Source organism: Fonsecaea nubica (assembly GCF_001646965.1).
Source record: "Fonsecaea nubica strain CBS 269.64 chromosome Unknown Scaff11, whole genome shotgun sequence".
Classification (NCBI taxonomy): domain Eukaryota; kingdom Fungi; phylum Ascomycota; class Eurotiomycetes; order Chaetothyriales; family Herpotrichiellaceae; genus Fonsecaea; species Fonsecaea nubica.
In genome coordinates, this window is record NW_019173684.1 from 230,530 (window position 1) to 245,106 (window position 14,577).

At 52.7% G+C, this 14,577-nt stretch overlaps 6 protein-coding genes across 6 annotated transcripts; 2 read left to right on the plus strand and 4 right to left on the minus strand.

Moving 5' to 3' along the window:
- Window positions 1–841: 841 nt before the first annotated feature.
- AYO20_02564 (hypothetical protein) lies at window positions 842–2,793 on the minus strand (the record flags this gene model as incomplete). The annotated part of the gene is made up of 3 exons (XM_022640868.1): window positions 842–1,012; window positions 1,192–1,350; window positions 1,423–2,793. 3 exons carry the CDS (start codon window positions 2,791–2,793, stop codon window positions 842–844), a joined length of 1,701 nt encoding a protein of 566 aa, XP_022503124.1.
- A 1,213-nt stretch (window positions 2,794–4,006) lies between these two features.
- On the minus strand, window positions 4,007–4,935 carry AYO20_02565 (hypothetical protein; the record flags this gene model as incomplete). The annotated part of the gene is made up of 2 exons (XM_022640869.1): window positions 4,007–4,523; window positions 4,586–4,935. 2 exons carry the CDS (start codon window positions 4,933–4,935, stop codon window positions 4,007–4,009), a joined length of 867 nt encoding a protein of 288 aa, XP_022503125.1.
- Window positions 4,936–6,285: 1,350 nt separating this feature from the next.
- AYO20_02566 (hypothetical protein) lies at window positions 6,286–8,108 on the plus strand (the record flags this gene model as incomplete). The annotated part of the gene is made up of 4 exons (XM_022640870.1): window positions 6,286–6,411; window positions 6,476–7,314; window positions 7,434–7,814; window positions 8,009–8,108. 4 exons carry the CDS (start codon window positions 6,286–6,288, stop codon window positions 8,106–8,108), a joined length of 1,446 nt encoding a protein of 481 aa, XP_022503126.1.
- A 571-nt stretch (window positions 8,109–8,679) lies between these two features.
- Window positions 8,680–9,592, minus strand: AYO20_02567 (hypothetical protein; the record flags this gene model as incomplete). Its single annotated transcript, XM_022640871.1, has 2 exons — window positions 8,680–8,986; window positions 9,084–9,592. The coding sequence occupies 2 exons, from the start codon at window positions 9,590–9,592 to the stop codon at window positions 8,680–8,682; spliced, it is 816 nt and encodes a 271-aa protein (XP_022503127.1).
- Window positions 9,593–11,200: 1,608 nt separating this feature from the next.
- AYO20_02568 (hypothetical protein) lies at window positions 11,201–12,538 on the minus strand (the record flags this gene model as incomplete). Its single annotated transcript, XM_022640872.1, has 1 exon — window positions 11,201–12,538. The coding sequence occupies one exon, from the start codon at window positions 12,536–12,538 to the stop codon at window positions 11,201–11,203; it is 1,338 nt and encodes a 445-aa protein (XP_022503128.1).
- Window positions 12,539–13,643: 1,105 nt separating this feature from the next.
- On the plus strand, window positions 13,644–14,470 carry AYO20_02569 (succinate dehydrogenase, cytochrome b556 subunit; the record flags this gene model as incomplete). Its single annotated transcript, XM_022640873.1, has 3 exons — window positions 13,644–13,695; window positions 13,769–13,850; window positions 14,032–14,470. 3 exons carry the CDS (start codon window positions 13,644–13,646, stop codon window positions 14,468–14,470), a joined length of 573 nt encoding a protein of 190 aa, XP_022503129.1.
- Between the last annotated feature and the right edge of the window lie 107 nt (window positions 14,471–14,577).

The following is a 14,577-nucleotide window of genomic DNA, read 5'->3' on the forward strand; positions in this document are numbered from 1 at the left end:
CAGCAGACATATAGACACACACACACAGACACAGAAACAGACAGACAGACGAACAGGCCCCCTGAGAAAATTGCGATGAACCCTCCATCATTGGATACCTGGATAGACCCCAAAGGTCATGCATGCATGCATGCATGATATGTATGCCACGACAGGACATGATGAGAACTCGCGAGTAAAAATTTGTTCGAGACATCCTTCCGTCTACCCATGTATCACATTTACAGTAGGATAGGTGCATATACGATACCAGGATACTTTATCTCATTAGGATACCACATGACTTGGTCCTGTCCGTAACATCTTTCTTACCTAGTGACCTTGATCTATACCTACTTGCATACCTACGGACCTACCTACCTAGCCTGCTAGCATACCACCCCGTATCTCGACGCCCCAGAGTGTTTTTTTCTTGCACGCAATATGCTTCGTTCGCAGCGAATGGGGGCCCCAATACCGATACCATGGAATGAAGTGAAGGAAAGGTATTCATTATTGCCTTCGCCCCACACATGCAAGTACATGCATGATGTATCTGACTACGAATCTGATCGATCGAATTGGATTGGATTGGATCGAATATACTTCGTTCCATAGGCTACCTAGCTACCTATCGATCATTGAATCTGTAGCATAACCTGCGTCCTGTATACATATATACGCGTCTGCGTCTGCGTATGCACGCGCGCGCGTTTATATATATGTATGTGTGTCTGTGTCCGTGTTTCCGTTTCCGTTTCCGTTTCCGTTTCGCATGCCCAAGCCCATGACGTGTCTCGCGTCCCTGGTGTTCTGTCCCATCCCACCCCAACGTAGTCTTCGTCGACGAGGGGCGCGTGGCTCAGATAGTCTTGGGCGGCTGCTGATGCTGCTCCTCGACATGCTGGGCCTCGGCGGCGCCGGCCTCGACGCCCTTAGCCGCGAGCATGCCCATCTCTTCTTGTTCGTTGAGGCGGTGGATGAGATCGTGAGCGGCGTCGGTGACCATGCTCCGTTCGGCATCTTCGATGGCCTGAGGTGAGGAAACAGGTGTGTTAGTACACAGGGACGAGGACTGCAGTGTATCGAAATGGACGGACAAGATGAAGAGAGCATAGGGAAAGGATGACGGGGAGAGGAGGGAAGTGCAAGCAACAAAGGGAAACAAAGAAAAGGAGAGGTGGTAAAAGATAAAATGGAGGGGCTTCGTACCTGTAGTGGCATGGCGTGACCGGTCTTCTTCTTCCGTACATGTGCTTCCCGCATGAGCCACAGAGGCAAGGTCAGGTAGGAGAGGATGCACACGACCAACAGAGCCAGCGTGCCTGCAAAGCCTGCCAGGTACCGTGGGGCGTCTTGGTTGGGGTACATCTGTTTATATGGTCAGCAGAGAGCTCCTGCATAAGCGATGAAGAGATAAAGGGTGCATGGAAATATATGTACCTGCGGGGCGATAATGCTGGCGATGGTCAACGAAGCAACAGCAGCGGCCACGCCGACGGCTTGCTCGGCAGCACCGTACAGCGTTGAGGAGCGATAGCTGAGCACGATCGGCTGGGAGATCAGAACCATCTGGCCGAGATACGCCATGCCGTATAACGCGGTCGTCTCGATCACCGTGCCTCGGGCTTCCGGGTGCATTGAGGTATAGGTCCAGACGGCATAGCAAGGGACCGACGCAACCACGGGAAGAAGGTAATGCCACATGCGCTCTCGAGTCCAGTCGGAATGGACACCCCACACCCAGTACAAGGGGATGATGCTGAGGTTGCAGGCGGCGGTGTAGAGGTTGGACTTTGTCGTCGAGTAGCCGAGGAAGACCTTGAGGATGGTGGGCAGGAAGGTGGCTTGGGCGACGGCGACCATGCACAGCGCCACGTACGAGACGAAGAAGACGTAGGTCGACGGTCGCTTGAAGATGCGACGGAACGCAGGCCAGCTCCAGCTGACATCGGTCTTTCTCGCCGCGCCTCTGCCGAATCGGTTGATGGCGATGTACCGCTCTCGCTCTGACAGTGCCGTGGACGTCTCGGGGAATGTCAAGAGGAGGAGGAAGATGATAGGCGCCATGGCGATGGGCAAGATCCCTTCGATGATGAAGACCCATTGCCAGGAGTCCAGTCCATTACGACCGTTCAGGTGCCCGATCCCTGCGGCGATGAAGGCTGACACTGCAGAGGCGAGAGCGTTGGCACTGTGAAAGACCCCAATACGAAACGCTCTCTCGGACGGCTTGTACCACATTGAAAAGTACATGACACAGGCCGGGACGACACCAGACTCTGGAATACCAAGGAAGAAGCGTGCTGCTAGGAGGCCGGCCAGGCTCTTGCAAGCGGCCATAGACATGACGATGACGCCCCACAGGATCATGACAATGGGGAAGAAGTACTTTGCCGAGAACTTCTTCATCAGGATGTTCGATGGGAGCAGGCCCGCGGTGACGGCGAAGTAGGTGATGGACACGGCCCAGCTGAAGTCGGCGCCTTTCATCCCCAGGCGACCTTCGATGGAGGATTCCGTCCCCAGACCCAAGATCTTGACGTTTCCGAGGTTGGCTCTGTCCATATAGGCAAGAAAGTAGATGATACAGGCCGGGAAGAGCACTCGAAAATCGAGTTTGCGAACCAATCTCCGCTCTTCCTCCACCGTCCAGTCAGGAGTCAAGACGGTGGCATTCTGGATGCGGTCCTCGCTGGTATCGTGTTTCCCATCCTTCTTTCTCGGAGTCAGCGTGTCCCGAAACGACCAGCCGCCGATGTAGACGCCTTCTTTCTCAAACGCAGCTTGATGTGCTGCAAATGCCTTGGCCATGGTTAACGATCAGCCGGGAATGAAGGGGGTTGAGGTAAGGATGCAACCACACCAGGGCCATCTGACCGACTCCTTATATAGACAAACTTCCATTTCTGAAATCACCGCGGCGATTCGATGGGGAAATGTGTTTGCCGAGCGGCTGTGGTTGGTTCCTTTTCTCTGTTTCCTATTCCGATACACGCGGGGAAGAAATGTACTCCTAAGTAGGGGGGTTATGTGCGGGGGAGGTTCTGGAGATTGGAGAGGATGGATTCGTGATTGAGACAGCAGGCAGAGAGAGGAAACACAGTCTGTAGAGCGACAAGACCTCCGCAAGGCGACCACTGGGAAATCGGTGGCGCCTCGTCAGAATGATTTGTGGAATACATCCGTCTCGTATCACAGTAGACCGCTGAATACATATCTTCTCGTGTGTGGGCACGTAGGAGAATCACTTCTGGAGGTCATAAATGTCGATCATTGACTTGAGGACTTGGAGTCAACCATTCTAAAAATGACCTGTCACGTGCTTGGAAAAGGGGGTGGCTCGGCAGACCTGCCTCCCACGAAGCACAGTCTTGGCACTTGGACCTCCTTCTATACAACGTTCAACTTCCACTCTGCTTTCTCTGGACAAAATGACATGACATCTCTGTTTCAGCTATGGAGACATGCTCTCAGGTGGAGGGTATCTCTCCCAAGGAGTTTTTTCAGCGGTGGAGCTCCAGTATTACCCAGTGAAAGACTCCTGGAAGAGGAGACGATGCCATTTCACGAGCCTCAACAGTATTACCCTGTTCACATCGGCGACGTATATCAGTCAAAGTACCAAGTTGTTGGAAAGCTAGGATACGGCGCATATTCCACCGTGTGGCTATGTCGAGATCTGTGATATGAGCCATCGGATGCATCTCAAGCAATGCTGATCATCCCTTACTAGTGAGCACAGATTCCTGGGTCTACGTGGAAACTTTGAGTAGATTTCCAGATGCAACCCGTAGGGAATACAAAATCTACGAGCACTTTTGATTTCTCGTGTCAAGTCATCGAGGCCAGTCCCTGATACGTGGACTTTACGGCACATTTGAGCTCCATGGCCCTTCTGGCAAACATCAATGCCTCTTGCAGGCGCCTATGCATATGAGCCTTTTTGACAAATTTCCTCCATGTAATATACCATTCCGCTCCACTCAAACAGGATAAATGGAACTGGGCTACAACATCACCACTATCAGCCACTCGCAGCATGATAATCAAATGCTCGAACAAGACCCATGGCCGCTCCGGCGGCCGCACCACCGACAAAAACCATTTGGATTCCTCCCAAGACGCCCTGCCAGATGTGCCTTCCCCGTCGCCACCCAACATTCACACACGTCTTGACATATCCGAACAGAAACAAAGCCAGGGCCATGGTCCCAATAGACCAGAGCAGAGCCTTGGAGATGTGAGCGGTGAAGAAATACGGCAGGAGCGGGACGAAGCCCCCAACAAAGTAGCCGAGGGCAATCGTCAGGGCGCAGGTCAAGGCCCGAGAACCGGCAGGCTCGGGAAGGGCGTGCTCAAAGGACATGACGAAGTTGACCAGGTTGTCTGGGTCGCATTTCTCGAGATGAGTCGTAATCTCGGATGTCAGAGACTCTGGGAGGTGGTAAGGCTCGAAGATGGCCGAGATGCTCTCTGAGAGGGAATTTGGGTCGCTCAGTATTTGGTCCTTTGTCTGCTTTCGTGTCGCGTGATATGATTCCCTATTTTCAAGAATTTAGACTTGTTCGCGTTGTAGGTCAAGAATATGGCAGATGTGGCTCACTCTTCGCTTTTGGCCCCCAGATATCCTCCTAGACCCATCGATATCGCTCCCGCAATGAGTTCTGCGAGGCCGCCATAAATGACCACCTTGGTGTCCCCAAGGGCTGACAGTCCAGCAGTCAGGGCGAATGGCACGGTAAGGCCGTCTGAGAGGCCGATGATGGCGTCTGAGATGACCCGTGAATCTGCCTTGAAGGACGGCTTCACACTGCCGGTAAGTGTACTTGCCTCGGAGGTGTCGGAGCCTGTAGACTCGAGATCGAAGTCTTTCTCGCTAAGATCGCCTGCAGGCCTCTCGAGGACTGGCATATATCGTCGCGAGAAGATATACCTGAACAGTGACACAAGCATTTTGCCAGACGATTTGGGGTCTGTTTTGATCGATGACAGACTCTTGACCCTCAGCAGACGAAGCTTGGTGAAATGGCAGCGCGGGAAGGGCGGTTGGGACGGGCCTCCTTGGGTATATGGGACAGAGGTGGATGCTTCGATGGTCAGTCGTGCATCCTATTCTTCCTGAAGTACTTCCCATCTTTTTCTCATATTCTTGTTCAGAGAGAGCGGAAGTCCGGCGAACTGCCAGACCCTTGGCCCTCAATCCTTGCCTTAATCCGCTGCATTGTCGCCTGAACCGCAAAGGCATGCATCATCTGGCTAGGAGCAAGAAGCAAAGCGTTTGTTGTGCATTGATGAAGCCGTGACTGCCTATCAAGCCAGGAACGTGGTTGAAAGTGTGCTCGTGAGCAAGCTTCCGAAAAAGGAAGAAGCTGTAGAAAAAATTGACCAGGGTCGATGGCGCCGGGGCCGAGGATGTTCTTGAAAGCTCCAGAGTGGAAACTGGCATGCATCATGCATCATGCAGTTGGAAGAAGCTGGGCGAAAACTGCTTATCAACGTGGCCAAAGATGCAACGTGGTTTGGAATCCGTGACACCTGAGAGGTCGAAGCTCGAGGAGTTGGTGGGGGTTGCAGTGCAGCAGGATTTCCAGGCACCGTGCATGGGCTCTAGTGTCGAGAGGGATTCCGTCTACAAGGACGCGTACCAGGTACAAGGTATACAAGAGGGGAAGATCCATGCGACGGACGAATTAGAAAAAGTACCATAAAATGTTAGTGAAGCTTTAAGCTTCTGCTAAGCATTCCACAAGCCTTTTTGCCTTTCCACCCCACCCCGGCCCACCTACTGTATGGGGCATGCAACATCCTTAGTTGCTCTGCTCAGTGCTCGCTGTGAACCAGTGGTGCAACTCTCATGCATTAGCTATCCTTCAGGCACGCCAGGGTATGGAGCTCCGCACGCCAGCCTCATCTTTTATGCATCGTTTCCCTTGACAGAACTCTCTCGTGTGTAACCTATTCGGAGCCATGACTTCACTTCTCTATCATTGCAGTCCTCACTTCTCCCGTGCAACGTCGTTTTCACGGAGTCCTCCCTTCCACGTGCCATGTCTATTCGCCTTTGGCCGATTCTCTGGACGGCTGTGTCGGGATCCTTCGTGATGTGCTTGATAATACTTGCTCGTCTAGCTGCGAGGGAAAGAACAACTTCAGAGCTCCAATGATGGCGCGCCTCGCTGCCACGCCGAAGCGGACGTCGGGCAACTTAGAGAGGAAGTCGATGCTATAAGGACACGGTCATGGCACGGTGCATGAAGCAGAAGAATGTGCAGAGCAACCACTAGAGTGGACAAGATAATCATGATGGACACTTTGAGAACGAGCGCCTTTTGGGCCCTGGTCGCCCTCGGACATGCCATGCCCCTTGCCTCTCGCCAGAGCTGGGGTCCTCCATCATCAAACTCTACGGGAAGTCCTCTGAGCGATAAGGTATGTCTTGTTCCACTATCCCCATGAAGCCTAAGACAGAGGAAGCTGACACAGGCACTCTCAGATCACGCACGTCGTATATCTTATGCTGGAGAACCACTCTTTTGACAATATTGCTGGCTACTGGGATTTTCACCCGGACATCAACAACTTGCGGAACGTGACCTACTGCAACGACTACACGAACCCAAACTGGACTGTCTGGAACGAGCCCCTTTCAATATGCGCTGGCCCATTCGAAGACGAGGTCCCCTTGGTCGATCCAGACCACAACTTCGCAGGAACCAGCTATGAGATTTACCGCACCTGGGACCCCACTGCCAGTGATGTCCCCAACATGAACGGCTTCATCGAGCGGCAATCGGAGAAGTACAATGCCACCCCTGGCGACGCGTCGTTCGTCATCAAAGCCTATGACAAGGAGAAGACTAATGTCCTCGCCACGCTCGCCCAGAACTTCGCCTTCTGGGACAGCTACCATGCTGAGCATCCCGGACCTACGAATCCCAACCGGCAGTTCGCCACCTCCGGCTCGACATGTGGCCTGGTCGACAACACGGTTCAAGCGTATGGATGGCAGCTCAATTCGACCGGCACGAACTGCTCCAAGTCGATCTTCGAGGCGCTCACCGAAAAGAATATCTCGTGGAAGAACTACTACGAGACGGACATCATCGACTCCTGGATCTATCAGTGGGTACAGGACAATGCAATGGATAAACTAGTCCACTCGGACGAGTTCTACACGGACTTGGCCCAGGGGACCTTACCACAGTTTTCGTACTACAACCCGGAGTGCTGCACCATCGACTCGATGCATCCGACGAGTAATATGGCCGCTGGCGAATTGATGATCAAACACTTTTACGACTCTATCCGGAAGTCGCAGTACTGGGACAATATGTAAGTGTCTCACTGTTCTCGTCTCCTCTCCCTACTCTTTCTTCCTCTTTCGTTCTACTCAGCATGGACACTTCCGGGACAAACAGCTAACCTTGTCAACCCCTTTCTTTCCTGAACAGCCTCGTCATCATCAACTTCGACGAACACGGCGGGTTTGCCGACCACGTCCCACCGCCAACAGGCATTCCCGCGCCCGAAGATGGGATCACCTTCTCCGGCGTCTCTGACGGCCACAACGTAACCTACGACTTTACGCGGCTAGGTGTGCGTGTCCCCGCGATCGCCATCTCGCCGTGGATCCAGCCAAACACCCTCGTCGGCCCGGGGACCAGCTACGCGCCCAACTCGGCATACACGCACACGTCGTTCCTGCACTTCCTGCAGAACCTGTGGGGTCTTGAAGGGTTGAACAACCGCGTCCAGTGGGCCATGACCTTTGAGCACATCTTTTCCGATACGCCGCAGCCGGCACCGCTGGAGAGCCTGCCCCAGCCGACATGGTACGTTACTCCCTTTGTCACTTGGCTTACTTGGCTTGACTTGGCCTGGTTTGGCTACATCACCTACCCTTCCATTCTTTATTTCCCCCTCTCTTATCCTCTGTTGATACAAACTTCCGCATGCAAACGGGCTTGAAAACCCAGCTATGTATGTATGGGAAAACCCGAGTAACTAACCAATCGTGCAACCACAGGTTCGGTGGCTCCAACAAACCCGAGCCAGAGGGCTTTTACCTCCTCAACCAGGACGCGAGCTACTACCAGAACCTGCCTGCTTCTGCTGGAGCCGCGTAAGAGCGTGGACCTCATGTATGCCCTTGTTCTTGTCCCCAGGTAGGTAGGTGGATGTGTCTGAGGAAAGGAGAAGCGGGGAGAGGGAGAGAGTATATAAAAAATAACGAATAAAGAATAACGAATCGAGAAGGACGGTACCAGAAAAGGAAATAATCAGAGAGACAGAGAGAGCGAGAGAGAGAATATTATGGCCCTGGCATGCCACGTAGTAGTCACATAGTCCCCGGCCCTGTGATAGTTGGTTTATTGCAAGGCTCGCCAGGGTCGGCCCCTGGGCGAGGCTGAGACTGAGACTGCTTAATAAAAAGCTTAGAATAACATAAGACAAAATAAATGTACCCTCTTTGAATGTGTATCTGCTGCATACTCGGCCAGCGTGGATTGCTGCGTTCCACATTGCCATTTGTAACCGTGGTATGCTGTTAGTATCTGAACATCGACATAGCTACTTGGTTGGGGCACGATACTGAAAGCTTGTGAGTAATATGACATTGACACAAGTATGAATTCCCGACAGGCATCCAAGAGCACAGGTATCTGTGCATGTAGAAGAAAGAACGGTCAACGATCGTCAACGCAGGATCGGAACTCTCCACTGGTTCTCAAACCGCTTCTGCATCTCCCGGCCCTCGAAGATGCTGCACGTCCGCTGGAAGCGCGCGACCATGTGCAGGGGCACGTCGACCCCACCTTCGACAACCAGCACGACCGCGTCACACGACGCTTCTATCCCGCGCCTCTTCGACCAGGTCTTCTGGCTCTTGATCCCCTTGGCCTGGGTGTCGTCAAAGACCTTGAATGTCACTTTGCCCTCGGTGGGGAGGCCATGTTTCAAGAGGACGGCGTTGCCGGAGATCTTGGACATCTTGCCCCGAGTGCTGTATGCAAATGCGGCGGTTTAGTACGGGTCCTGGGGGGCCAGCATCTGGGATTTCCAACCCAGGGTCAAAGGGCTAAAAAAGGGACAGGACCCACCTGTTCGGATCGAGGTAGCGATGCTCCAGCACGTCAACCAGCCAGGGCACCCCTTGCTGGACGGGGAGGATCCATCGGGTGATGACCACGAGTTGGTTCTGTTCCACCGCCATGTTTGCAGCCAGGGTGTCGAGCCCGCCTTTGGTCCGGGTCATCCATTTCACTGTGCTGATGGTGCCGTGGCCGCCGCTCATGAGCTCCATGCCCTTTATGGTTGCCTTTGTCTGCAAGTCCAGGTCCTGTTTGCCCCAGTCGTGCCACTTGCCGGTGTCGCCCCATTTTTTGGCCATGATTCGGTGCTGCTCTTCCGAGTACAGCGGGAAAAGCGGGATGTGAGCCAAGTGAGCATAGCCCTCGCTGTATCCGCCCGTCGTCTCGCCTTGCTGTGGGATACCTCGACTAGCTACCTTGCGGATGTAAGCGTCGATGCGTTTGCCGGGTAGTTTGTCGAGGATGGAGGAAGCGGATGGATCCTGCGACTCGATAGTGTCGACAATTTGATCCGCCATGATTTTGGGCTTGGGCACAAACGGCAGAAAGTTCAAGATTGTTAGTTGCAGGTAACATCATGATCCAGAAGAAGGAGAACTCGCATGCTTAGAGAGGCTGCGCAGTTGATATATTTTGCTCGTTGCGGCTGAGACTGAACCAGAGACGAGCTAATTGTGCCGGTTGCTGCCCTCACTAGAGCTACAAGTAGACATGGTGTTGTCGGTGGGATGGATGGGCTGTAGCCATCGCCTGTTCTGACCAAATCCTGCACAGTCCCGCGGACTTCAGCTGGAAAATGCTACGTCTAAAACCTTCTTCAAGCACGTTTGTCCAGTGTTGTGCCAATAAGCTTTGTCTTGAATACGAAGAAGACCGGTCTCGATCCGATTGAGTCAGGTAGCCTCACGCATCCGACCTATATTCTTCGTCGGCCCCCAGGTATTAGTGCAGGAGGCGCAAGGCAGGGAAACCTTGGTGTCTTGGCATTCTCGTGTTGCAGGTCGGGATAGAGGTCGAGAACCGGCGATGCTCGCTAATTAGACTCATACAAGCATTCAGCGATGAAAGCTCGGCAAGGCTTCGGCGGGGAGAGTGGCAGGCAGGGGTATCGATCTGGCAGGCTGGCAGGCTAACTCGACTGGTCAATACGGGGACGCACTGGGGCGGAAGGGCCAACGTCGGATCATCTGATCTCAAAGCGCACTGGCCCACCGGAGTGGTCGCCGTTGATGTGAAAGCTTACCTTCCAAAAAGTGACATGATCACAGCGGTGAGGGGGTTCTGGTTATGGCCTGGCAAGAAAGAAACGAGTTGAGGAGTGAAATGTAGACATAAAAGACACAGAAAAGGATAGAATGTCTAGAAATAATCTCAGAGTTCGTTTCGGGCACAACCAACCAAGCACACAACCTGCCTTGCCACTCAGGTACGTAGGGTAAGACTCCGAGTGCGTGAGAGATAGGAAGATACGTCAATATATCTATGGCTGCCTATGGAGATAATATCTCTAGCAAGGAGAGAAAGAGGAAATGTAACCTTGAATATGAAACCCGAGCAAATTCATTGAGAGAACAACTGGGCGATTAACGGCAGGTCTTGAGAAAACGATTAACGTTCCTCATCCTTCTGGGACTTCGTATTCATTTTTGATGAAAACCACTTCGAAAGCAACGGGGCGTGAGTGCCGCGAATGTGAGCCGCCAAGCTGAAGTCCATGGAGAAGGAAAAAAGAAAGAGAAGAGGAGTGGAAATGAAATCTGAAATTTATCATAGAAAGTGCTAAAACGGGACCAGTGCGTCTCCGTAGTTGCTAGGGTGGACCATTGGTGCACATTTGTCAATTCATACGCTCACTCAAGTCTCAACTCACGTGTCCTACCGTGACTAGTGACTCCTAATACTACCTGAGGTACTAGGTATATACTAGCCCAAAAGAGCAATTCTCTTTCCCTGAGTGTCATGCTCGTTTGTTACACGTCTCCATCTCCGTCAGCAATTTACAGACCGCTTCAGCACTGTGTGTCAAGTACACGTTGTCTGCCTGGCCCTTTCCAATATCCAGTCAGCTGTGCACGTCTTGGTCCTGTTCCCGTCCTGAACTTCCAACAGAACGTTCCCACCCAGTTTCACTCAGGGCACGGTTTCATAAAGTTCTGGAACCTCATATCAGCCCCGTCCACGTCTCGCTCCTTCTCCTCAAACAACATGTCCAAGATTGCTTCACGCAGCATTTGGCTGTGCTCCTGGTACTCCGACCTCGGTTCCTCGGTTCTAAACAAACACATCTCGATCACATGTTTGATGGCTCCATCTTTGCTGGGATCCCAGACACTCTCGAAACGATTTGCAACCTCTTTCAACCCCTGGAATGGTGATTTCTTTCTCAACGCCCTATACGCCACCATTGCGGCAGCCTTCGTGGCCACTTCAGTCTTGTTGTACGCTGACTTGATGTTGCTGCCGATTCCGTTGTTGGCATACTGCACTTGTAAATTGAACATGTTTACAGTCAGAGGCCGGATGACTTCGAATCTGATTGTGAGGGTTTTTAGCAAGAGGAATGCCGGACATTGTTGAAAGAGCGAAAGGATGGACGTCGACAGAACATTGCTGTCAATGTCACATAGCGTCGGACCGGTGCCTTTCCGGACGAACGAGAGATGCTTGATCCTCGCCGCTGTGCTTGCTCGAAGGCCTTGAATGCCGTTGGGAAAGAAAAAATCACTTGGCTCTGCCCCGACGAAGGTGTTCTCGCCATACAGAATAGTTCGGGCTTCGCGGTACACTTGACTGTTGGTCTGGAGTATCCTCGCGTTAAGATCTGGATTCAGGTGGCGGAATGTGTCATTGCTGTCTTTGTCTGGAAAAATGACTGATCTTTTGGCCGGGACGAGCAAGAAGCGGTAAATGAGCTTCCGTGCTTCGAGTGGCCATCCAAGAAAGTCGATTCGCTTCAGTGGTGACCGCTCAGAGAATTGGACCGAATGGATATGTTCGTCAGAAGCGCTGGGGTGGGTTAACATTCGATGCAGATTGTCGTTCATGAGCCCAAGTTCTGCGGTGAAAGCCCCCACGGCGCTCATCCCAGCATTGTTGATACCAAGCGGATGTCGAGGGTATAATGGAGTTCGAGAGCGTCGAGGGTGGAATTCTGGAGTGTTCTTTCTTGTCCTCACTCTCCCTTGCGCGCTATTGTCACGACGGTCTTGTGTATCTCTTCCTCTCTTCTGTGCGTCGCCAACGCCATATGAATTCTTCTGTATGACTATCTTGCTTTTGGAGTCGTGGTATCCGTGTTGGGGACAAAGCGAGGTAGCCAGCTCCGACTCGGCTCGGTTGGCGCAGATGCACTTTTGACTTGGAGCGTACTTGAGGCTGACGAAAGAGGCAGAAGGTACTGAGGGCGCGGTGCCATCATCGTCCGGCGGTGTTAGGGGAGGTGGGGGAGACGATGTCAAGGACATGATGCGTAACAGGATGTGATGCCAGGTAAACAAGGACAGTACTCATGCAAGGATGACAGCCACGACACTGGAGAGAAACAAAGTCGAATGAGATGAAAAGTGAGAAAAGCGCGGGTGCGACATGATCAGATGCACTGCGTTGTCCATCAAGGTCGCCAACGCGTCGCGAACCTCAGCGTCCTCCTCTCGCAGAAATCACAGCGAAGCCTTCACAGATCGGCATACCTGACAAGAACAGACAGTCTGTAGAGAGTTTCCTCATCTTGTTGTGCTTCGTGGCAGCCAAATCCAATCAACCCACCACTCCTCCAGACGATCGACGACCAATACCTGTCGTTCGCGCAATACCCTCTCACGGGATTCTTCAGCTTGCTTGGGAGCACAAGTCGACACACAGAAAGGGTGCTCGTTCACAAGACGACGACGTGGTCTCTTCAATCACAAAAACCTACGGATGGTTTGCCATAATGCCGCCCAGAAGTATTGCACATTGTACATTGTCGAAGGTGAGCAACGACAACGGCATGTCTACCTCGATCCATGCCAGAGCTGTCGTCTTTCTCATATAGATAGAGGAACGCAAGTTTGGCTGCATGTCCATACCATGGACGACCAATTCATCTGCCACATAAATGCCACTTGAATGCATTCATGATCGATAAAACAATCTGAGGAGCGCGCACCCATAGTCACCTTGTTTGTTTGTCCTTGGATACCGTGATTTCCTGTTCCGGATGTCACATTCTCTTTCATAGACGCCCAAGCAAGTGCACCGCATGCAGTCCCATTCCGAATGTCTCAATGCAGATATTTCCTTGTTTCCGTCAAGCACCGTGTCGAAAATCTTCAAGTAATCGAAACCTCCCTACGAGTGGTACGAGGTACCTTCGTAAGCCAATGTCCAAGTCTCCAGAGGCGCTGATCAGCCGCAACCAATTAAAGCCACGACAAACATAATCCAGCCCTCAACACGTGATATGCCAAGCGATTGCCTCGGAAAGCGGATCGACATCATGCCAGTGAAACTTGGAGCTTCAATCGACAGACAAACAGACACGAGATCCAAAGCACGCTCCCACCACCGACCACAGCAGCAGCAGCAGTCATGTCGGTCAACATGTTCTCCCGCAGGGCTCTGCAGCTGACGACTCGGCGACGTAAGTAATCTTCCTGACACCCCCGACGCAATCTGGTATTCAACGGCAACTGACTTCTGCGCTGGATTGACAGTGGCCGCAACCCACCCCTCCACTGCTCTGCCCAGATTATCTGCCCCGGCAGCCATAGCGACCCTACAGAACGTTCAGTACAGGTCAGTACCCTCTCATCAAGATCGTCACGAATTCATCACGCCGGGAAAAAAAAGAGGTGGATGGACAAAGATTTGCCAGTTTCACCCAGACTCTACATTCCACACCTCCGGAATCCCCGATGCTATCTATACTGAAACACCGTTACTGACTTTTCGCTTCTTCTCCTTCACTATCACTTAGACCAGCAACAACACAAACAGTATCTCAAGCCAGCGGTCAAGAAATCCTCGCCAACCAGCGCCTCCACCGCCCCGTCTCCCCGCACCTCGCAATCTACCGTCCTCAAGTCACTTGGTACCTGAGTGCCCTGAACCGCATCACGGGTGCTACGCTGTCCGGAGGAATCTACGTCTTCGGCGCCGCCTACCTCGTCGCCCCGCTGTTCGGCTGGCACCTGGAGTCGGCCAGTCTGGCTGCCAGTTTTGCTGCCCTGCCCATCATCCTCAAGGTCGCGTTGAAGGCCTTCGTGGCGTTCCCCTTCACGTTCCACGGTTTGAACGGCATTAGACATTTGGTGTGGGACACGGGCGCGGCGATCACGAACCAGCAGGTCATATATTCGGGATGGACGGTCGTCGGTCTGAGCGTGATCTCTGCTCTGGGGTTGACTTTCTTGTGAGAGCTTGGGGAAATGTCGGGGCTTTGCGAAGCAGATACAGTAAGAAAGGGTGTACATGAATAGCGTATCATATTCCTCAATGAGACTGTGAAAAGAATTATGTATGG